The sequence below is a fragment of the Somniosus microcephalus genome, chromosome 2 (assembly GCF_052327205.1).
Source record: "Somniosus microcephalus isolate GS21.2 chromosome 2, FLI_Smic_1.0, whole genome shotgun sequence".
In the NCBI taxonomy this organism is placed as follows: Eukaryota; Metazoa; Chordata; class Chondrichthyes; order Squaliformes; family Somniosidae; genus Somniosus; species Somniosus microcephalus.
Genome location: NC_140988.1, coordinates 285,747,331 through 285,770,843, shown reverse-complemented (window position 1 = coordinate 285,770,843; position 23,513 = coordinate 285,747,331). Strand labels below are relative to the sequence as shown.

General features: G+C 46.6%; 1 protein-coding gene across 1 annotated transcript in view; it reads left to right on the top strand.

The window, feature by feature from the left end:
• Positions 1-23,513, top strand: part of epg5 (ectopic P-granules autophagy protein 5 homolog (C. elegans)) — a 237,635-nt gene that overhangs the window by 122,657 nt on the left and 91,465 nt on the right. The window contains exons 22-25 of the mRNA XM_085966023.1: positions 18,357-18,523; positions 21,339-21,578; positions 23,017-23,140; positions 23,283-23,424. Coding sequence (XP_085822149.1) covers positions 18,357-18,523; positions 21,339-21,578; positions 23,017-23,140; positions 23,283-23,424 — 673 coding nt within the window. The remainder of the gene's footprint in view (positions 1-18,356; positions 18,524-21,338; positions 21,579-23,016; positions 23,141-23,282; positions 23,425-23,513) is intronic.

Here is a 23,513-nt window from a genome sequence, read left to right as displayed (position 1 = left end):
TCTTGTACTTGACGTGCGGTGAAGATCATGTCCATTGCGCCCCTTAGTGGGCGGAATCCGCATTGCGACTCTGGGAGGAGCTCTTCGGCCACTGGGAGAAGGCGATTGAGGAGGATTCTTGCGATGACTTTCCCTGTGGCAGATAGCAGGGAAACTCCTCTGTAATTACCGCAATCGGACTTGTCACCTTTCTTGAAGATGGTCACAATTACAGCGTCTCTCAGATCCCCTGGCATGCTCTCCTCCTTCCAGATAAGAGAAATTAGTTCATGAATTCGCGCCAGTAGTGCTTCTCCGCCATGCTTTAGTGCCTTGGCGGGGATTTCATCTGCTCCTGAGGCCTTGTTGTCTCATAATCTCATAATAGTATTCAGCTGGACATCAACGGATTTGACATGCGGACTTGATAGCCATGCATGAGAGCAGCACTCCGCTGTAGAGTACACCAGGGCGAGTGCTGCCGTATAGAGGGTTTGAGCATTTGCTCCCCATGTGGATCCGGCAAGTTTCGGGATCAAGTTGACCCTACTCTAGTTTCTTCCCAAGGTTCTGGAGATGTTGTCTATATGACAGGGTGCGATGAAGCGTGACTTCTAAAGAGGAAGGTTTTTTGGTATGGTTTACCTCTGTGCTACAAAAGGATACTTTCAAAGCTTGGTTTGCTTGATTGGTGTTGAGGTGGAATGTCGAGGTGATGATCTTTTGCGGGTTTGGCCAAAGTCGCCATCAGTGGAAGTAGGCCTCCATCCTCTGTAAATCACTGGTCAGGGTCTCCTTGGTGATGGACAGATTCATGTTTTGCGTGGCCAAGGCAATGTCATCAGCGTATATGAACTTGCAGGACTCTGTTTCGGGCAGATCACTGGTGTAAATGTTGAATAATATGGGTGCCAGGACAGAACTCTGTGGGAGTCTGTTGTTCAATGTCCTATATCTACTCTTGTGGGTGCCAGAGTACACATGGAAGCATCAGTTGCTAAGCATGGAGTTGAGAAGATGGATTGTTGGTCTGCCAGGTAAAATGATGGAGAGCTTGAAAAGCAGTCCATGCTTCCATGCTGTGTCATACACCGCTGACAGGTCCATGAGTGCTACGGCGGTCTTCAGCTGGCACTGGAAGCCTACTTCGATGTGCGTTGTTAAAGCTACCACTTGGTTGCAGCAGTTACGGCCGCTGTGGAAGCCCACTTGCTCCTTAGGAATGGTTGGCTCGATGATGGGGGCTAGTCTGTGGAGTAGCGGCCTCTCCAGCACCTTATAACAAGTGCAAAGTAAGGAGATCGGGCGGTAGCTGGAGGCTTCACAAGCATTCTTCCCCTGCTTCAATTAAGGAGGGCAATTAAAGGTAGGTGGCATTGTAGGCAGTGTAGATGAAAGCATAAAATTACAAAGGTATATCGACAGATTAAGTGAATGGGCAAAACTGGCAAATGGATTTCAATGTAGACAAATGCGAGATCATCCACTTTGGACCTAAAAAGGATAGAACAGGGTACTTTCTAAATGGTGAAAAGCGAAAAACAGTGGAGGTCCAAAGAGACTAATATAGAAACATAGAAGATAGGAGCAGGAGTAGGCCATTCAGCCCTTCGAGCCTGCTCCGCCATTTAATGAGATCATGGCTGATCATCCAAATTCAGTACCCTGTCCCTGCCTTCTCCCCATATCCCTTGATCCCTTTAGCCTTAAGAAATATATCCAACTCTTTCTTGAATATATTTAATGAACTGGCCTCCACCGCCCTCTGTGGCAGAGAATTCCACAGGTTCACCACTCTCTGGGTGAAGAAATTCCTCCTCATTTCAGTCCTAAATGGCTTACCCCTTATCCTTAGACTATGACCCCTAGTTCTGGACACCCCGGCCATCAGAAACATCCTTCCTGCATCTAGTCTGTCTAGGCCTGACAGAATTTTATAGGTTTCGATGAGATCCCCTCTCAATCTTCTAAACTCCAGTGAGTATAAGCCCAATCGACACAATCTCTCCTCATACGTCATTCCTGCCATCCCAGGTATCAGCCTGGTGAATCTTCGCTGCACTCCTTCCATGGTAAGAACGTCCTTCCTCAGGTAAGGCGACCAAAACTGCACACAATATTCAAGGTGCGGTCTCACCAAGGCCCTGTACAACTGTAGCAAGACATCCTTGTTCCTGTACTCGAACCCTCTTGCTACGAAGGCCAACATACCATTTGCCTTCTTAACCGCCTGCTGCACCTGCATGCTTACCTTCAGCGACTGGTGCACAATAACACCCAGGTCTCTTTGCACTTCCCCTTCTCCCAATCTGTTGCCATTCAAATAATCTGCCTTCCTGTTTTTGCCACCAAAGTGGATAACCTCACATTTATCCACATTATAGTGCATTTGCCATGTTTCTGCCCAATCACCCAACCTGTCCAAATCGTACTGGAGTTTCACGACATCCTCCTCACAGCATACCCTCCCACCCAGCTTTGTGTCGTCTGCAAATTTGGAGATATTACATCCAATTCCCTCGTCCAGATCATTAATATATATTGTGAACAGCTGGGGTCCTAGGACCAATCCTTGCGGTACCCCACTAATCACTGCCTGCCACTCGGAAAACGACCCGTTTATTCCAACTCTTTGCTTTCTGTCCGCCAACCAGTTCTCTATCCAAGTCAATACCTTGCCCCCAATCCCATGTGCCTTAATTTTGCACGCTAATCTCTTATGTGGGACCTTATCGAAAGCCTTCTGAAAGTCCAAATACACCACATCCACTGGTTCTCCCTTATCTATTTTACCAGTTACATCCTCAAAAAATTCCAGTAGATTAGTCAAGCATAATTTACCTTTTGTAAATCCATGTTGACTTTGTCTGATCCTGTCACTGCTTTCCAAGTGCTCTGCTATTACATCTTTTATAATGGACTCTAGCATTTTCCCCACTACCGATGTCGGGCTATAATTCCCTGCTTTTTCTCTACCACCTTTTTTGAATAGTGGGGTAACATTAGCTACCCTCTAATCCATGGGTACTGTTCCAGAGTCTATCAAGTTCTGGAAGATGACCAGCAATGCATCTACTATTTCTAGGGCCACTTCCTTAAGTACCCTGGGATGTAGATTATCAGGCCCTGGGGATTTATCGGCCTTCAGTCCCATCAATTTTCCTAACACCATTTCCCTACAAATACTGATTTCTTTCAGTTCCACCCTTTCATCAGACCCTATGTTCCCCGGCATCTCTGAGAGGTTATTTGTGTCCTCCTTTGTGAAGACAGAACCAAAATATGTATTTAGTTGGTCTGCCATTTCTTTGTTCCCCACTATAAATTCCCCTGATTCTGACTGCAAGGGACCTACGCTTGACTTCACCAATCTTTTTCTCTTCACATATCTATAAAAGTTTTTATGTTCCCTGCGAGCTTACTCTCATATTCTATTTTCCCTTTCTTAATTAATCCCTTTTGTCTTCCTTTGTTGAATCCTAAACTGCTCCCAATCCTCAGGATTATTGCTTTTTCTGGCCAATTTATATGTCCTCTCCTTGGATCTTATGCTATCCCTAATTTCCCTTGTTAGCCACGGTTGAGTCACCTTTTTTGTTTTATTTTATGCCAAACTGGGATGAACAAATTCTGTAGCTCATACATTCAGTCTTTGAATGTTTGCCATTGCCTATCCACCGTCAACCCTTTGAGTGCCATTCCCCAATCAATCCTACCCAACTCGCTCCTCAGACCATCGTAGTTTCCTTTATTTAAATTGAGGACTTGGGGGTCCAGGTACATGGATCATTAAAATGTCATGAACAGATACAGAAAATAACTTAAAAGGCTAATGGAATGCTGGCCTTATATCTAGAGGACTAGAATACAAGGGGGTAGAAGTTGTGCTGCAGCTGTACAAAACCCTGCTTAGACCACACCTGGAGTACTGTAAGCAGTTCTGGGCACCAAACCTTAGGAAGGATATATTGGCCTTGGAAGGAGTGCAGCGTAGGTTTACCAGAATGATAAGTTACGAGGAGAGATTACACAAATTAGGGTGGTATTCCCTAGAATTTAGAAGGCTAAGGAGTGATCTGATCAAAGTTTTCAAGATATTAAGGGGAACAGATAGGGTAGATAGAGCGAATCTATTTCCGCTCGTAGGACTGGGGGCATAGTCTAAAAATTAGAGCCAGACCTTTCAGGAGTGAAATTAGGAAACACTTCACATAAAGGGTGGTAGAAGTTTGGAACTCTCTTCCGCAAATGGCAATTGATGCTGGGTCAATTGTTAATTTTAAATTTGAATGTGATAGCTTTTTGCTAACAAGGTATTAAGGGCTATGGGTCAAAGGCGGGTATATGGAGTTAGGTCGCAGATCAGCCATGATCTCTGACTCTATAAGCATTTAGATGAGCACTTGAAATGCCATAGCATACAAGGCTATGGGCCTAGTGCTGGAAAATGGGATTAGAATAGACAGGGCTTGATGGCCAGCGTGGACATGATGGGCCAAAGGGCCCCTTTCTGTGCTGTATAACTCTATCTCATTGAATCATAGAAATTTACAGCACGGAAGGAGGCCATTTCGACCCATCGTGTCCACGCTGGCTGACAGAGCTATCCAGCCTAATCCCACTTTCCAGCTCTTGGTCCGTGTCCCTGTAGGTTACGGCACTTCAAGTGCACATCCAAGCACTTTTTAAATGTGGTGAGGGTTTCTGCCTCTACCACCCTTTCATGCAGTGAGTTCCAGACTTCAACCACCCTCTGGGTGAAGACATTTTTACTCAAATCCCCTCTAAACCTCCTACCAGTTACTTTAAATCTATGCCCCCTGGTTGTTGATCCCTCTGCCAAGGGAAATAGGTCCTTCCTGTCCACTCTATCTAGGCTCCTCATAATTTTATACATCTCAATAAGGACAGGGTACTGAATTTGGATGATCAGCCATGATCTCATTGAATGGCGGAGCAGGCTCGAAGGGCCGAATGGCCTACTCCTGCTCCTATCTTCCATGTTTCTATGTTTCTCCCCTCAGCCTCCTCTATTCCAAAGAAAACAAACGCAGCCTATCCAATCTTTCCTCTTCGCTAAAATTCTCCAGTCCAGGCAACATCCTCGTAAATCTCCTCTGTACCCTCTCTAGTGCAATCACATCTTTCCTGTAATGTGGTGACCAGAACTGCACGCAGCACTCTAGCTGTGGCCTAACTAGTGTTTTATACAGTTCAAGCATAACCTCCCTGCTTTTGTATTCTATGCCTCGGCTAATAAAGGCAAGTGTTCCATTTGCCGCCTTAACCACCTTATCTACCACTGCTACCTTCAGGGATCTGTGAACCTGCACTCCAAGGTCCCTTTGTTCCTCTACACTTCAGTGTCCTACCATTTAATGTGTATTCCCTTGCCTTGTTAGCCCTCCCCAAATGCATTACCTCACACTTCTCCGGATTGAATTCCATTTGCCAATGTTCTGCCCACCTGACCAGTTCATTGATACCTTTTTGCAGTCTACAGCTTTCTTCTTCATTATCAACCACACAGCCGATTTTAGTATCATCTGCAAACTTCTTAATCATACCCCCTACATTCAAGTCTAAGTCATTGATATATACCACAAAAAGCAAGGGACCTAGTACTGAGCCCTGCGGAACCCCACTGGAAACAGCCTTCCAGTCACAAAAACACCCATCAACCATTCCCCTTTGCTTAAGAACATAAGAAATAGGAGCAGGAGTAGGCCCTTCAAGCCTGCTCCGCCATTCAATGAGATCATGGCTGATCTTCTGCCTCAACTCCATTCACCAGCCCTATCGCCATATCCCTTGATGCCCTTACTAGTCAGAAATCTATCGACTTCTGTTTTGAATATACCTAATGACTGAGCCTCCACAGCCCTCTGGGGTAGAGAATTCCAAAGATTCACCACCCTCTGTGTGAAGAAATTTCTTCTCATCTCAGTCCTGAATGGCCTACCCTTTATCTTGAGACTGTGGCCCCTGGTTCTAGACTCTGCAGCTAAGGGAAACATTCTCCCAGCATCCATCCTATCAAGCCCTGTAATAATTTTGTATGCTTCAATGAGATCTCCTCTCATTCTTCTGAATTCAAGAGAATACAGGCCTAGTTTACTCAATCTATGCTCATACGACAGTCCCGCCAACCCAGGAATCAATCTCATGAACCTTCGTTGCACTCACTCTATGGCATGTTTATCCTTCCTTAGGTAAGGAGACCAAAATTGTACAGCCAATTTTGGATCCAACTTGCCACTTTGCCCTGGATCCCATGGGCTTTTACTTTTGTGACCAGTCTGCCATGTGGGACCTTATCAAAAGCCTTGCTAAAATCCATATACACTACATCAAATGCACTACCCTCATCGACCCTCCTTGTTACCTCCTCAAAAAATTCAATCAAGTTAGTCAGACACGACCTTCCCTTAATAAATCCATGCTGACTGTCCTTGATTAATCCGTGTCTTTCTAAATGAAGATTTATCCTGTCCCTCAGAACTTTTTCCAATACTTATCCCACCACCAAGGTTAGGCTGACTGGCCTATAGTTACTTGGTCTATCCCTTTCTCCCTTTTTAAACAAAGGTACAACATTAGCAGTCCTCTGGCACCACACCTGTAGCCAGAGAGGATTGGAAAATGAATGGCGGAGCAGGCTCGAGGATCTCAATGGCTTGCTCCTGTTCCTATGCTCTTGTTGCACAGCACCGATTTTATTGGTGCCGTGCCTTCAGCTGCCGAGGCCCTAAGCTCTGGAATTTCCTCCCTAAACCTCTCCACCGCTTTCCTCTCTTAAACATTCCTTAAAACCTACCTCTTCTATCCTAATGTCCCCTTATGCGGCTCAGTGTCGAATTTTTTTGACCATGCTCCTGTGAAGCACCTTGGGACATTTTCCGACATTAAAAGCGCTATGTAAATGCAAGTTGTTGTTGTTGTTGTAAGGCCTTTACATCTTTCTTGAAGTGTTTTGCCCAGAATTATTCACAATACTCCAGCTGAGGCCTAACAAGTGATTTATAAAGTTCCAGCATGATCTCTCTGCTTTTATATTCTATGCCTCTATTTATAACCCAAGTAACCAATGTGCTTTTTAACCACCTTATCAACTTGCCCTGCCACCTTTAAGGATTTGTGTATTTGGACACCAAGGTCTCTCTCTGTTCATCTACACTTTTCAAAATCATGACATATAGGCCTAGAAATTCAGTGGTTTGCGCCAGCCGCTAGCGCCTTAGGAGGAGGAGATGCGGGGTGCTAAGCGGCTAGCGCCCGGGCGCAGCGCGATCTGCGCCTCTCGCGAACCTCAGTTAAGATTTAGCGGCGGCGCAAAGCCTTTGCGCGCGCTCAGCTGCGCGCGCATATCCTGACGTCATTTCATGGTGCAACGCCCTTTGTGCGCCCCAAACCGGAAATTCAGTGGCGCCGGCCTATTGTGCGCCTGGCGCCCCTAGCGACTGGTAGAGGGGAACGGTTCCCAGTCATTGCGGGGGGCGCTAATTAAAGGGCACTCCTCCTGCAATATAAATGGCAGCCATTTTGCACCACTCCTTCTTTGTGAGAGACGGATCTTTGGAGAGAGACAAAAGTAGAGAGGTTTCTAGTTTGGCTCAACACTCGCACAGGTACTTGTGGCTTCAGGCCACAGCTTTGCACTTGTCTTTAACTTCAGAGCCATAGCATTGATTGGAAACATATAATGGGGGCTGCAATGGGTGGAAACGTTGGGCTTCTCCATTGCATTCAAAGGGCTCAGAGACGCCGTGAGAGAGTGCCAGTCATGGCCAGACGGAGAAGGGGCAACAGGTGTCGGCAAAGGAGGCCTTACCCACCCAGGGTATACTGCCAGCAGTTCTCATATCTGAACATGTCTGAGGAGCAGTGTGTTCGGAGGCTGCGATTCAGAAGGGCGGTGGTCACTGAGATTTGCCACCTGCTTTGCGGAGATCTGCAGCCACAGCTGAGGAGCAGGACGTCTCTGTCGGTGGCAGTGAAGGTGACGGTGTCTCTCAACTTCTATGCCACCGGCTCCTTCCAATCCGCTACTGGGGACATTTCCAACATCTCCCAGTTTGCGGTACATTGCTGCATCCGCCAGGTGACCAATGCCCTTTTCAGAAGGAGACGTCAGTTCATCTCCTTCTCCATGACCGTTGACAAGCAGCAACAGCGTGCAATGGGCTTTGCAGCATTAGTGGGCTTCCCCATGGTGCAGGGCGCCATTGACTGCATGCATGTGGCTTTGCGGGCACCTCTAGAGAATGCCGAGGATTACCGCAACCGGAAGGGCTACCATTCGCTCAACGTGCAGTTGGTGTGTGACCACCGGCAGCTCATCCTAGCTGTCAATGCCCGCTTTCCAGGCAGCAGCCACGATGCCTTCATCCTGCACCAGACTTCTGTGGCAGATATGTTCGAGGCCCAGCCTCACCCACGAGAATGGCTTCTCGGGGACAAAGGCTATCCTTTGTGCACCTGGCTGATGACCCCGCTCCGTGCGCCCAGCACCCCTGCTGAAGAGGGATACAATGACAGCCATCAAGCAACCAGGAACATCATTGAGCAAACAATCGGCGTCCTGAAGCAACGGTTCCGCTGTCTGGATCGTTCCGGAGGAGCCCTACAGTACCCGCCTGAGCGAGTCTCCCATTTCGTTGTCGTGTGCTGCATGCTGCACAACCTGGCTATCCGCAGGACTCAGCCACTGCCACCAGACATTGGAGGACCACAGGAGGAGGAGGAGGAGGAGGACCAGCACAGGAGGGAGGCAGAAAGTGCAAGGGCCGCCTGTCGGCGGCTTATTGCACGTCGGTTCTAGGCCCCCTCTCAGGGAATGGCTTGTGCCAATGGCAGAAGATGAATGTAGCCGCTCCACAAGCCCTCAGCCGAGCAGGGCAACCAGGACTTCCAAAAGAAAGCATGGACAGTGCGATTTAAGAAAATTTATTACTATGATACCTCTGTGCCCTTCCCACATAACAAACTAATGGAGAGAAACCCCCCCCAAAAACACAAATAGACCAGTCTCGGCCTTTACAAGTAAAACAAATAGACCAGTCTCTGGAATACTGCGTACAGTTTTGGTGTCCATACTTAAGAAAGGACATACTTGCTCTCAAGTCAGTACAAAGAAGGTTCACTCGGTTAATCCCGGGGATGAGGGGATGGACATATGAGGAGAGGTTGAGTAGATTGGGACTCTACTCATTGGAGTTCAGAAGAATGAGAGGCGATCTTATTGAAACATATAAGATTGTGAAGGGGTTGGATCGGGTGGATGCGGGGAGGATGTTCCTGATGATGGGTGAAACTAGAACTAGGGGGCATAGTCTTAGAATAAGGGGCTGCTCTTTCAAAACTGAGATGAGGAGGAACTACTTCACTCAGAGGGTGGTAGGTCCATGGAATATGCTGCCCCAAAAAGCTGTAGAAGCTACATCATTACATAAATTTAAAACAGAAATAGACAGTTTCCTAGAAGTAAAGGGAATTAAGGGTTACGGGGAGCGGGCAGGAATTTGGACATGAGTCTAGGTTCGGATCGGTCATGGCCCTGTGGGTAGCGGAGCGGGCCCAGGGGCCGTGTAGCCTGATCCTGCTCCTATTTCGTGTGTCTAATTCTGTTAGATTCAGGAGATGGTTCTGTGATAGTGGATTGGCGGTTAGGATCAGATCAGCCATGATCTTATTGAATGGCGTAGCAGGCTCGAGGGGCCGATTGGCCTACTCCTGCTCCTATTTCTTATGTTCTTATGTAGCCTCGGCCTTTCCAAAAACACAAATAGACCAGTCTCGGCCTTTACAAGTAAAACAAATAGACCAGTCTCGGCCTTTCCAAAAACACAAATAGACCAGTCTCGGCCTTTACAAGTAACACAAATAGACCAGTCTCTGCCTTTACAAGTAAAACAAATACACCAGTATCGGCCTTTACAAGTAAAACAAAACATTTGGCCACACCTTCTACTTTTTCCCCTGCGAGGGTGATGCGTTTCACATCCGTGACTGGCCCCTACCCGCCCTGCAGCTCCTCCTCAATGGGACCCCAGTGGCTGCAGCAAGGCTGGGGGAAGGCTGCTGAGGGTCAGATGGTGAGACGGCAGATGCCCTTGGAGGTCGGCCTGGACCAGCTCTGGGCCTGGAGGGGCCGGCTGCTGACTGCTCCAACTCTGCTTGGGCGGCAGCAGTCTGTCCAGCGGCTGGTGGCAGCTGCAATGGAGGAGTGACAGTTTTGGCTGCAGGAATGCTGCCAACCTGACAGATCACAGGTACTCCCTGGTCGGCTGATACATTGGCACTCGCATGGGCCAGCACTGCAGCATGCGCAGCAATCTGCTGAAGCACAGACTGCTGGGCTGCTGCGGCGCGGCGAGTGCCCTGGCGATGCATGGCCGATCCAGCGAGGGTGGCAGCAGTTAGTGCCCGTGTGGCCCTGGTCTGTGTCTGCATGACACCAGCCAGTGAATGCACGGCACGACTGAGCACTTGGCTAGAAGCTGCCTGTGATGCAGCGAAGTCCTGCTGACTCCTAGCCTGTGCTGCCGCGAAGTCCTGCAGACTCCTGGCCTGTGCTGCACTGAATTGTTGCAGACTCCTGGCCTGTGCTGCCCCGAATTCTTGCACACTCCTTGACAGTGACTCGATGGAGTCAGGCATCCTTGCCACTGCAGCCATGAGCTCAGTGTGCCTGCGCTCAGCCTGGGCGCCCATTTCTGCTAGGATCCGCACCTCCTCTGCGCTCACCGTAGCAGGACTGGAGGCCGCACTCACCCTCCGGGGAGAAGGCCACCGAGCTTCCCCACCCCTCCCACGTTGCTGCAGCCCGCTGGTCACCGGAGCTTCACTATCCTCCGAACCTTCCCCCCTGCTCCCCTCCAGGGAAGATGTGTCACCATCATGGCCATGGGCTGCCTCGGCTGAGGGTGTCCCTGATGGTCTGGCTTCCTCTTCCTCCTCCTCTATGTCTGACTCGGACACAGTGCCAGCTTGAGGGGCCGCCTCCTCACCTGGCGAGTCACCATCTGAAAGCAGGGAGGCACAAGAGTTGCTTTAGAGTGAGGACAGGGCGGCAGCGAGGGAGGCATGAGTGCTGCTATGCACTGCATTGGTCCGACAGTGGCAAAGGATGCTGTTCTGAGGCGCAAGAGGAAAGAGAGGTCAAAAAGGTGATGCCCTTACCATTGGGGCCCACAACAGGGTCGGCATCTCCACTGGCGACGGGGCCAATCAGCCGGCCTGACATAATGCGCTCCACGCGCTGCTCCAGGTCGCAGAGCTGTTTGAGGTCAGGATGGCCTCCCCCGGACTGACGCTGCTGCCTTCGGTTGTGCGCCAGCTTGCCCTGCAAGAGAAAGGACGGCCTCTAAGTACAGTGTGAAGCCCTGATCTTGTCTGCACTGCCTCCCATGGTGGACTAGCCCTGACAGTGTGTAAAGTCCTGAATGTGCAAGTGATTTTCATGACAGTCCCATAGCTGCTGGATGAGGGCTGGGCATTAGGGCTTTCAGGTCCCTTTGCCCATAAACTGAGGTGCACATGCAGGGATGAGGAGGACACTGGAAAGGGTACTCGCCCTGACAACCCGAGTGAGGTCGTTGAACTTTTTTCGGCATTGTACAGGAGTCCTGGCAACCACGCTGTTGGAGGTCACCCTGTTTGACACCTCCATCCAGGCTTTCCGATAAGCGCTGGGCAGCGGCCTCCTGCCACCTTCAGGGAACAGAACATGGCGCCTGTGCTCCACTGCGCCAACCAGCACCCTCAGGTCACCCTCGCTGAAGCGCTGCGCTCTCTCCCTGGCCTTCTCCATTGTCCTGGGCGTTGAACAGATCAAGCAGCAGTGGTCAGGCCTTGCTTCAGGGCTGCAGTGTGCAGGGCGTGGCAGCCAAACAAATCCACCCTCCCCCTTTTAAGAGCTGACCGGCGCCAGAGTGTCTGCCTTCAATCAGCAACTCGCCGCACCTGCGCCGCGCCCGCCCTCGGGGGTATCGCCCCGGACCGCCGGCTTAGCGCCTAATGATAGTCATGCATCGCCTGTTCTGGCGCAGCAGCAACCTCTTGGGGCGATGCAACTGAATATCGGCGAAGGTGGCGCTAAGTTGCGCCGGGCGCAAACTTTAGCGGCCGCCCGGCTGTAGCGCCCCAAACGTGGCTATACTGAATTTCTAGGCCATAGACTTTCCATATTAGTCCTCTCAAAGTGCATCACTTCACACTTCTTTGCATTGAAGTCCATCTGCCAGGCTTCTGCCCAATTCACTAGCCTGTCTGTCAGCTTGAAGTCTACAACTATCCTGATTTCTCTGCCACTGTGCATGCTGGGTAAAGAAATCTCCATCACACAAAAGCCATTTTTTTCATTTACTACCAAATCAGACTTAACTGCATGAAGGCTGTCCGTAGTTTGTAATTTGCGAGTGTACAAGGTTTCAAGGTGCATTTTGTATCCATTATAATGCAAGTTGTTTGTGTCCAACAGTAAGTGTCCATTTTTTGGGGGTGTCCATTTATACAGGTTTCGCTGTAGTTGACTAGGGAACAGTGTTTATCCTGATACTCATAATTTGCATTCTTTTTGATTAAGCATTCAACTAGAGTGGCACAATAGTTAAATGTGCCTGCATTTACATAGAGTTACATAGAAATTATAATGCAGAAGCAGGCCATTCGGCCCAGCCAGGCCATGTTGGTGTTTATCCTCCACACGAGTAGTACTCTTAATCCCATGTGCCCACCCTGTTCCCATTTACCTTTATCCCCCTTTCCTTCAACTTCCTATCGGCTTCAATCACCAACTCCAGTAATGCATGCCACAGCTTTACAATCCTCTATGTAAAGAAAAAGTTTCTCCTGCTCTCTTCCTAAATCTCTTGCATTTAATCTTAACTATGTCCCCTCATGGTAGGCACCTCCACCCCACCCCCACCCAACCAGTCTGATTCTATCTACTGTGTTACATGCCTTCATTAATTTTTTTTTTAAACTCCATCACTTCACCCTAATCTGCTCTGTTCTAATGAAAGCAGCCCTAATTTTTCAAGTCTTCATATTTGTATCTCCTTATACCAGGTAGTGAATCTGCCTCAACATCTTTCCTATAGTCTGGAGTCCAAAACTGCACACAGTACTCCAATTGTGATCTCACTAAGGTTTTATATAGATTCACAATTACATCTCAACTTTTATTTTGATACCTTTTGCCAAAAAAAACTCAGTATTCCATTAGCTTTTTAACAGCCTTGTATACTTGAGGTCTTGTGAACCTGAGCCCCCAAATCCCTCCACTCTTCTGCATCTCACGACTTCCCCTTTATTTTTTTAATAAAATGAACCACCTCACACTGACGTTAAATTGCATCTGCCACTTTTTTGCCCATTACACCATCATATCAATATCCCCTTGCGGCTCCCTTTGGTCCTAAGAATTATTTACTATGCTTCCTATTTTAATATCATCTGCAAATTGCTTTTAGTCTGCTATTGGAGTTAGCTTTTGGGCATTCAGGTAGTTCTTTAGGTAGTGCCTCAGCCTCTTTCTTGAGTTCAAAAGAGTGGCTGGATCTTTCTAGCACACTGATGTATTGCTCCAGTAATTCTGAGCCTGAATTCTACATTGTGCAGAGAGGGTGCAGCATTTTATCTGCATGGTCCTTGAAAGTCCATCTCAAGCAGCAATATATATGATTGTCTACCCTTCACATTAGTGCTAGATATCACATGTTCAAGCGTCCATTCGACATTTTAAGTTCCAGTGATCACCGGAGGAAGAATCCAAGGTGTCAAACAGATGAGTGCAGTATAAATATTCTGCCAGCATTTACCATAACATTTAAAAAATGTATATTGTCATTTACAAGCACTGTATATCTGAGAACACAAAAATATTGCAAAACTCCTCTACAAGTTGATTGCTTCTAAAAGTAACCAGATGTTTCTGAAGAACGGGTTGAGCGATATGGTAAAATGGTGGGTAGGTCTAATCACAATCAACCCAAAAGCAATGGGATTAATGGACTTTTGTTGCTAAATATTCTTAAGCTCTCCTGTTGTTTTCATTGGAGAAAAGAAGGCTGAGGAGAAATATGATCCAGTTTGTCAAATGATTGATGTGCCTCAATAACTTCAAGACTCAAAGTTAACTGAATAAAACAAGGCTTTTATTAGCAAAGAAAGATGCCTGTGGCTTCACCTAGCGTTCTGCTGCAAGACAAGCCTGGGCTTGTCTTAAGTAGGGCCAGGTATGGGCGGAGCCGACACATCCAATGGGGAGAAAGGGGGCGGTGCACTATATACAATACAAGGTAAAACACCGGAGCAGGCAATACAATATGTGTAGTTAAATACAGAGCCTGATGAATGACATATTTCATCACAATGATGAGGCATCAATAATGTAGGTGTAACCTTTTGTCTTCTATAATTGAATAAAATTAGCAAGCCTCCAAAGAGACTTTTTTTCTCTCTCGTAGAGTAATGGATATGTAGAAGAAACCCAAAGCAAATTACCTGGTTGGGAATGCAGCTGTTAGATTCAATGTTGCCATATTCTATGGGACAATATGGTTCCTTTGCTTCAGGGTTGAATTACATTGATCAATAAAGATACAATGGCCAGGAAGTATTTATGCAGAACTTGCATTAAGAGATAAACTTGTGGGGTTGAATATTTGAAACAAGTGGCCCTGGGACTCTGGGCCCCATGAAGTCTCATAGCTTCAAGTCAAGCATCGACAAAGAAACCTCCTGCTGATTACCACCTACTGCCCTCCCTCAGCTGATGAAGCAGTACTCCTTCATGTTGAACACCACTTGGAAGAAGCACTGAGAGTAGCAAGAGCACAGAATGTGCTCTGGGTGGGTCTTCAATGTCCATCACCAAGAGTGGCTTGGTAGCACCACTGCTGGTCGAGTCCTGAAGGACATAGCTGCCAGTCTGGGCCTGCGGCAGGTGGTGAGAGAACCCACATGAGGGAAAAACCTACTTGACCTCATACTTGCCAATCTACCTGTTGCAGATGCATCTGTTCTGACCGCATTGGTAGCAGTGACCACCGCACAGTCCTTGTAGCAACGAAGTCCTGTCTTCACACTGAGGACACCCTCCATCGTGTTGTGTGGCACTACCACTGTGCTAAATGGGATAAATTCAGAACAGATCTAGCAGCTCAAAACTGGGCATCCATGAGGCGCAGTGGGCCATCAGCAGCAGCAGCAGCAGAATTATATTCCACCACAATCTGCAACCTCATGGCCTGGCACATCCCTCACTCTTTCTTTACCATCAAGCCAGGGGGCCAACCATGGTTCAATGAGGAGTGCAGAAGAGCACGCCAGGCATACCTAAAAATGAGGTGCCCACCTGGGGAAATTACAACACAAGATTATATGCATGCTAAACAGCAGAAGCGGCATTCTATAGACAGAGCTAAGCAGGTCCCACAACCAACGGATCAGATCAAAGCTCTGCAGTCCTGCCACATCCAGTCGTGAATGGTGGTGGACAATTAAACAACTAACTGGAGGAGGAGTCGGCTCCATGATTATCCCCAGCCCCATCCTCAATGATGGCGGAGCCTAGCAAGCAAGTGCAAAATACAAGGCTGAAGCGTTTGCAACCATTTTCAGACAGAACTGCTGAGTGGATGATCCATCTCTGCCTCCTCCTGAGGTCCCCAACGTCAAATTGCCAGTCTTCAGCCAATTCGATTCACCCCATGTGTTACCAAGAAATGGTTGAGCGCACTAGATACAGCAAAGGCTATGGGCCCCGACAACATCCTGGCTGTCGTGCTGAAGACTTGTGCTCCAGGACAAGCCACGCCTCAAGCCAAGCTGTTCCAGTACAGCTACAACACTGGCATCTACCCGACGATGTGGAAAATTGCCCAGGAATGTCCTGCCCACAAAAAGCAGGGTGGTAATTGGTCGGATTGGATTAGTCCTATCAGCCTACTCTCAATCATCAACAAAGAGATGGAAGATGTCGTTGACAGCGCTATCAATAACCTGCTCACCCATGCTCAGTTTGGGTTCCACCAGGACCACTCTGCTCCAGGCCTTGGTCCAAACATGGACAAAAGAGCTGAATTCCAGAGGTGAGGGGAGAGTGACTGCCCTTGACATCAAGGCAGCATTTGACCAAGTTTGGCTTCAAGAAGTCCTAGCAAAATTGGAAGTCAATGGGAATTAGGTGGGAAAATTCTCCACTGGCTGGAGTCATACCTAGCACAAAGGAAGATGGTTGTGGCTGTTGGAGGTCAATCATCTCAGCTCCAGGACATGCTGCAGGAGTTCCTCAGGGCGGTGTCCTATGCCCAACTATCTTCAGCTGCTTCATCAATGAACTTCCCTCCATCATAAGGTCAGAAGTTTGGATGTTTGCTGATGATTGCACAGTGTTCAGTTCCATTTGCAACTCCTCAGATAATGAAGCAGTCCATGCCCGCATGCAGCAAGACCTGGATGACATTCAGGCTTGGGCTGAAAAATGGCAAGTAACATTCGCATGACACAAGTGCCAGGTAATGACGATCTCCAACAAGCGAGAGTCTAACCAACTTCCCTTGACATTAAACAGCATTACATCGCCGAATCCCTCACCATCAACATCCTGGGGGTCACCGTTGACAAGAAAATTAACTGGACCAGCCACATAAATACTATGGCCAGTCAGAGGCTGGGTATTCTGTGGCGAGTGTCTCACCTCCTGACTCCCCAAAGCCTTTCCACCATCTACAAGGCACAGGTCAGAAGTGTGATGGAATACTCTACATTTGCTTGGATGTGTGCAGCTCCAACAACAGTCAAGAAGCTCGACACCATCCAGGACAAAGCAGCCCGCTTGATTGGCACTCCATCCACCACCTTAAAACATTCACTCCCTCCACCACCGGCACACCGTGGCTGCAGTGTGTACCATCTACAAGATGTACTGCAGCAACTCGCCAAGGCTTCTTCGTCAGCACCTCCCAAACCCACAACCTCTACCACCTAGAAGGACAAGTGCAGCAGGCGCATGGGAACACCATCACCTGCAAGTTCCCCTTCAAGTTACACTCCACCCTGACTTGGAAATATATCACCGTTCCTTCATCGTCGCTGTGTCAAAATCCTGAAACTTGCTCCCGAACAGCACTGTGGGAGTACCTTCACCACAAGGACTGCAGCGGTTCAAGAAGGCGGCTCACCTCCACCTTTTCAGGGGCAATTAGGGATGGCCAATAAATGCTGGCCTTGCCAGCGACCCCACATCCCAGGAACAATTTTTTTAAAAATCCATGATCATGGAAGTACGTTGCCTCTACTGGAACATAAGGAAGTACAGAACAAGAAAAAACTCTGCAGTCTAGCCTGATCTGTGATTTTTATATTCTTTTCCTCTATTTATAAACCCAAGTAACCCATATGCTTTTTAACTACCTTATCAACTTGCCCTGCCACCTTTAAGGATTTGTGTATATGGACACCAAGGTCTCTCTGCTCATCTACACTTTTCAAAATCGTGCCATTTATAGTATACTGTCTTTCCATATTACCTCCTAAAGTGCATCACTTCTCCACATTGAACTCCATCTGCCATGCTTCTGCCCATTTCACCATCCTGTCTGTCATTCTGAAGCCTATAACTATCCTCATCACTATATGAAAAGAAATACCTGCAGTTGCTGAAAATCTGAAATAAAAATACACAGGTTCAGCAGAGTTGTAAAGAAAAGATAGGTTAACATCACAAAGAGCTTTTGTCAGAACAAAGTTTTGACCGAGGGTATCCACTCAAAATGTTAATCCTTTTCCTCTTTCTAGTTGCTGATGAATCTGCAAATTTACAGCATTTACTTAACTAGAGTTCTTGCGTTGGCTGGAATTTTCTGTTCTACGCTTGCCAGCCCACGATTTCCCTGGCCATTAAAATGAATGGGAGGAAGATAGCCAGCTGGCAAGTGCACGGCCATTCAGTCTAGCTCTGTTTATACTCGAGCTCCTTTAGGTCAAAATAAGCGGTATGATTCACTTGATATACAGGGCATGGGTCAGAAGACTCGTGGCTGATCCTTAAAGGAAAGTGGTCCCTTATGAATCCAACACCCCCCCCCCCCCCGCCAACCATACAAAAGCTGGTTTCACTCTAGCATGACGTGGAGAATACTTTTTAAAAAGGATCCCACCAGTTTGTTTCTTTCAGTATAACTTTTATCTGGTAGTATCACATTTTATTCTCGCCTATTATTTTATTCAGTGACAAAATTGTCTCAGGAGATTTTTGAATTGACTTTTTATTAGTTTGGTTTGCAAAACTTAAGTAGAAAAATTTGTGCTTTAAGTCTTAGAAATATGTGGAGAATTGAGGTGTGACTCATTATCTGTTTTATTTACAGAAGGCCCAAAGCCATTTAAAGTTCCCAGTTGTGCCATCCATCCAGCGGCTTATGATCTATCGCTGGGCCCATCAGGCTTTAGCTACCCCTGCAGATCACCCGCTTCTCCCACTCATCTGGCAGAAATTCTTCTTTCTGTACCTACACCGACCTGGACCAGAGTTTGGGTAACTTTCAACACTTTTTTAAAATTATTTTTCTTGTTCTAGAGAATCTTTGGGTATGTCATTTCTTAAGTCTAATGACCTATTGAATATCAAATGGGTCATATTTGAGATATATTAATAAGGTGTGCATTTCCTGCCCACAAACCTTATTTCCTGCTGTCAACATTTCCAAATGATCTTTTTTGTCAGCATTTTCCTTTGTAAATTACTATGCCAATAGTTCCCATTTAATTTTATGGTGACTGTCGTGATGCAGTTGCAAGTTCCAGTCACTAGGTGAAGTCTCTCCAAACTCATCTGCTTTTTCCTTCCTTTTTGCATGTTCATTGGCTACATTTTAATCGAGCCTGTTCATGTGCCTTTTCTTTAAAACCCATTCCTGTAGCTGCATTCCTGGCTATAAAGAAAATGCAGTCTGCTGCTGCCTCCTTCAACCTAGAATTGTGCCTCTGCGCTCCCCATTTTTCAGCTTCAGATTTCCCTTTTTCTTAGCTATGAGGCTCCATGAATATCCCCATCCCCAGTGATGGAGCCCAGCACGTGTGTGCAAAGGACAAAGCTGAAGCGTTTGCAACCATCTTCAGCCAGAAGTGCCGAGTGGGTGATCCATATCGGCCTCCTCCTGAGGTCCCCACCACCACAGAAGCCAGTCTTCAGCCAATTCGATTCACTCCACATCAAGCTGTTCCAGTACAGCTATAACACTGGCATCTATCTGACCATGTGGAAAACTGCTTGGGTATATCCTGTCCACAAAAAGTAGGACAAATCCAATCCGGCCAATTACCACCCCATCTGTCTACTCTCAATCATCAGCAAAGTGATGGAAGGTGTCGTCAACAGTGCTATCAAGCAGCAATTACTCACCAATAACCTGCTTACTGATGCCCAGTTTGGGTTCTGCCAGGACCTCTCCTCTCCAGACCTCATTACAGCTTTGGTCCAAACATGGACAAGAGAGTTGAATTCCAGAGGTGAGGTGTGAGTGACTGCCCTTGACATCAAGGCAGCATTTGACCGAGTGTGGCATGAAGGGGCCCTAGTAAAACTGAAGTCAATGGGAATTGGGGAAAACACTCCACAGGCTGGAGTCACACCTAGCACAAAGGAAGATGGTTGTGGTGGTTGGAGGTCAATCATCACAGCCCCAGGACATCGCTGCAGAAGTTCCTCAGGGCAGTGTCCTAGGCCCAACCAGCTTCAGCTGCTTCATCAATGACCTTCCCTCCAACATAAGGTCAAAAGTGGGGATGTTCGCTGACGACTGCACATTGTTCAGTGCCATTCACAACTCCTCAGATAATTAAGCAGTCCATGCCCGCATGCAGCAAGACCTGGACGACATTCAGTCTTGGGCTGATAAGTGGCAGGTAACATTCACGCCACAGAAGTGCCAGGCAATGACTATCTTCAGCAAGCGAGCATCTAACCACCGCCCCTTGACATTCAATGGCATTACCATCGCCGAATCCCCCACCATCAATATCCTGGGGTTTACCATTGACCAGAAATTTAACTGGACCAGCCACATAAATACTGCGGCAACAAGAGCAGTCAGAAGCTGGGTATTGTGCGGCGAGTGTCTCACCTCCTGACTCCCCAAAGTCTTTCCACCATCTACAAGGCACAAGTAAGGAGTGTGATGGAATACTCTCCACTTGCCTGGATGAGTGCAGCTCCAACAACACTCGAAGCTCAATACCATCCAGGACAAAGCAGCCCGCTTGATTGGCAACCCATCCACCACCTTAAACATTCACTCACTCCACCACCGGCGTACCGTTGCTGCAATGTGTACCATCTACAAGATGCACTGCAGCAACTCGCCATGGCTTCTTCGGCAGCACCTCCCAAACCCGTGACCTCTACCACCTAGAAGGACAAGGACGGCAGGCGCAAGGGAACATCATCACCTGCAAGTTCCCCTCCAAGTCACGCACCATCCTGACTTGGAAGTATATCGCTGTTCCTTCAAGGGATGGGCAATAAATGCCAGCGACACCCACATCCCATGAATGAATATTTAAAAAAATAAAGCTGTTACCCATTCTTCGGCTGCAGACCAAGAGAGAAAAACAAACTAAGTGCAAATCCAACATCACATTGTGAGGAGCAACAGAGTATATTTTCTTTGTCAATTTCTGTGGCCTTTCCATTCCAGTTCAAATACATTTTAAAAAAATGCATTTTCAGTTTAAAGTATTATATATTTAGGTTCATCATCTTCCTCCACTGAACCACAAACATACACATCATATTGCATCAGTTTATCCTTGTAATTTATTTGTAAATAAAATTATTTTACGCCATGCAGGAATTGCATATTTACTTCATGCAAGAAAATCCGAACTACAACGCACCGATTTCTGTGAAATATTAGAGGGGAGATGAGGGGGGAAAAAAATTACTCAGCAAGTTATGATCTGGAATGCATAACATGAAAGGATGGTGGAAGCAGATTCAATAGTAACTTTCAAATGGATTTGGATATATACTTGAAAAGGAAACATTTGCTGGGCTCTGGGGAAAGTGCAGGGGAGTGGGACTAATTGGATAGGTCTTTCAAAGAGTTGGCACAGGCACGATGCACCTAATGGCCTCCTTCTGTCCTGTAGGATTCTATGATTATCTGTGTCCTAAATTGCTGTTTAGTTGCAATGAAATAGTTCTCTTTCAAATTTGGAAACATCATAGGCATCAAATAATACCTCTACAGAAAACTAGAACGTGTATGAAGTCTCACTGTAACTGTACGAGAACAATTTTAATTGTAATATTTGTACTTGATAAGAAAATGTCTTTTTTTTTGCTTCAGTTTGCCTGTAAGTGGCTGTATTGGAAAACGTTATTTCCATAGCACGTCACACTCCAACCTGTTGAAAGAAATGAAAAAGCGTCTTGTCGAAATAGCAGATTTTCATCATGCAGCTAGTAAGGCTGTAAAGATCCAGAAGAATGTGGATCGTGTTGAAGATACCTCATCATTGAATGAAAACACTGCAAGTCGTCTGCCTGAATCCATGACATCACCAGAGCTGCACAAAGAATTGCTCAGGTATAAAATTATTTCACGACTGTAATTTGTTTTCTCACTTGTGCCTCTTGCCACCACACAAAATAAATAGGACGCATACTCCACAACCACTGTCACTGCCTCCTCGACTCATCGGGGAGGAGGTACAATCCATAAGACAAAAATTATCCCGGGAAGGATATAGACCAGGCTTGAATAGTGCATATTGGGGGGAAATAGATATTTCAAAGTTTTGCTTGATTACCCTTTGGGGATCGGGGAATATTTATGCAAAATGTAGAAGATTAAAATGGGTGGGTAGAAGGACAGTTGGTTTCACTAGTTTGTTTGTATCTCTGTATTTCCCCCTTATGGCCATAAGCCGTCTTTTTATTTTATTCCATTCTTTCTTCATTGTGTCACAGCAGTCCTTTCTTACCATGTTACTGAGATATTGTTGCTCTGGTCTTTTCCATTTCTTCCTTTCTCACTATGGATGTTAAAAATCTCATAGTCTGCCTCTGAAATTTAAATTATCCAGTAATTTCAATTAAGCAATGTATATAACAACAAAGTAGAAATCTAGTGCTAAAAGATGAGTAGATTATATTTTGCTGGTTTGGGAGTCTAGGACTAGGGGACATGGCCTAAAAGTTAGAGCCAGGCCTTTCAGGAGTAAAGTTAGGAAACACTTCTACACGCAAAGGGTGGTAGAAGTTTGGAATTCTTCCGCAAATGGCAGTTGATGCTGGGTCAATTGTTAATTTTAAATCTGAGAATGATAGCTTTCTGTTAAGGGATTAAGGGCTATGACGCAAAGTACATGGAGTTAGGTCACAGATCAGCCATGATCTCATTCACAGAAATCACAGAAACCCCACAGTGCAGATAGAGGCCATTTCGGCCCATCGAGCCTGCACCGACACATATATCCCACCCGATCCCCGTAACCCCTACACCAACACATATCCCACCGTATCCCCACATATTTAATCCCCCTAACACTAAGGGTCAATTTATCATAGCCAATCAACCTAACCCGCACATCTTTGGACTGTGGGAGGAAACCGGAGCACCCGGAGGAAACCCACGCAAACACGGGGAGAATGTGCAAACTCCACACAGACAGTCGCCCGAGGCCGGATTCGAACCCGGGTCCCTGGTGCTGTGAGGCAACAGTGCTAACCACTATGCCACCGTGTCTGCCCTTGAATGGCAGAATAGGCTCGAGAGGCTAAACGGCCTACTCCTGTTCCTATGTTCCTTTCTTCAAAGAATGTTGATTTCTACTCAACACCACTAAGATTAATTGGTAATTTTATTGCTCTGCTGTTTGTGGGATGTTGCTGATATAAAGATACTGCTGTGTTTACCTACTTCATGCCATTTACTGCAATTCAAAAGCAATTCATTGTATGAAGCACTTTATTCAGATACCTGATAAGTTGCTACATAAATGCATGCTTGTTACTTTTTATAGGCTTTTCCATGTTTTTGCCTTTTGGCTGGAGGATATGAATCTACAAAAAACTGATCTTTATCTGCCTTCTCTACCTGTGCAGTATGATACGCACAGATTGGCAAAGGTCATGCAGAACCAGCAGGTAAATCTTCATGCTTCGCAAGTTTTAATCCATTGAAATCACTTAATAGAAAACATGAAGTAAAATGAGGCTAATTGAATATAATTGTGTACAAGACATCAAAATTTTATAATTTTAACCTGACTGTTTTCTGTTTATCTAGGATCTTTGGACTGAATATGTCGACAATGAGCGTATTAAGCATGAGTTCCATGAGATGATGAATCTCTGGATCCAGCTCCACTATGAACCTTCTATGACTTACAGAATATCAAGTTTTAATAACTTTTTTGATCCACTTTCAGGCAAGTGTTTCAGCGCTCTATGTTCAGATAAATAATAATGACAATGTTGTTAAGAAATGCGCAATATATGCAGTGTGTTAATGAAAAGC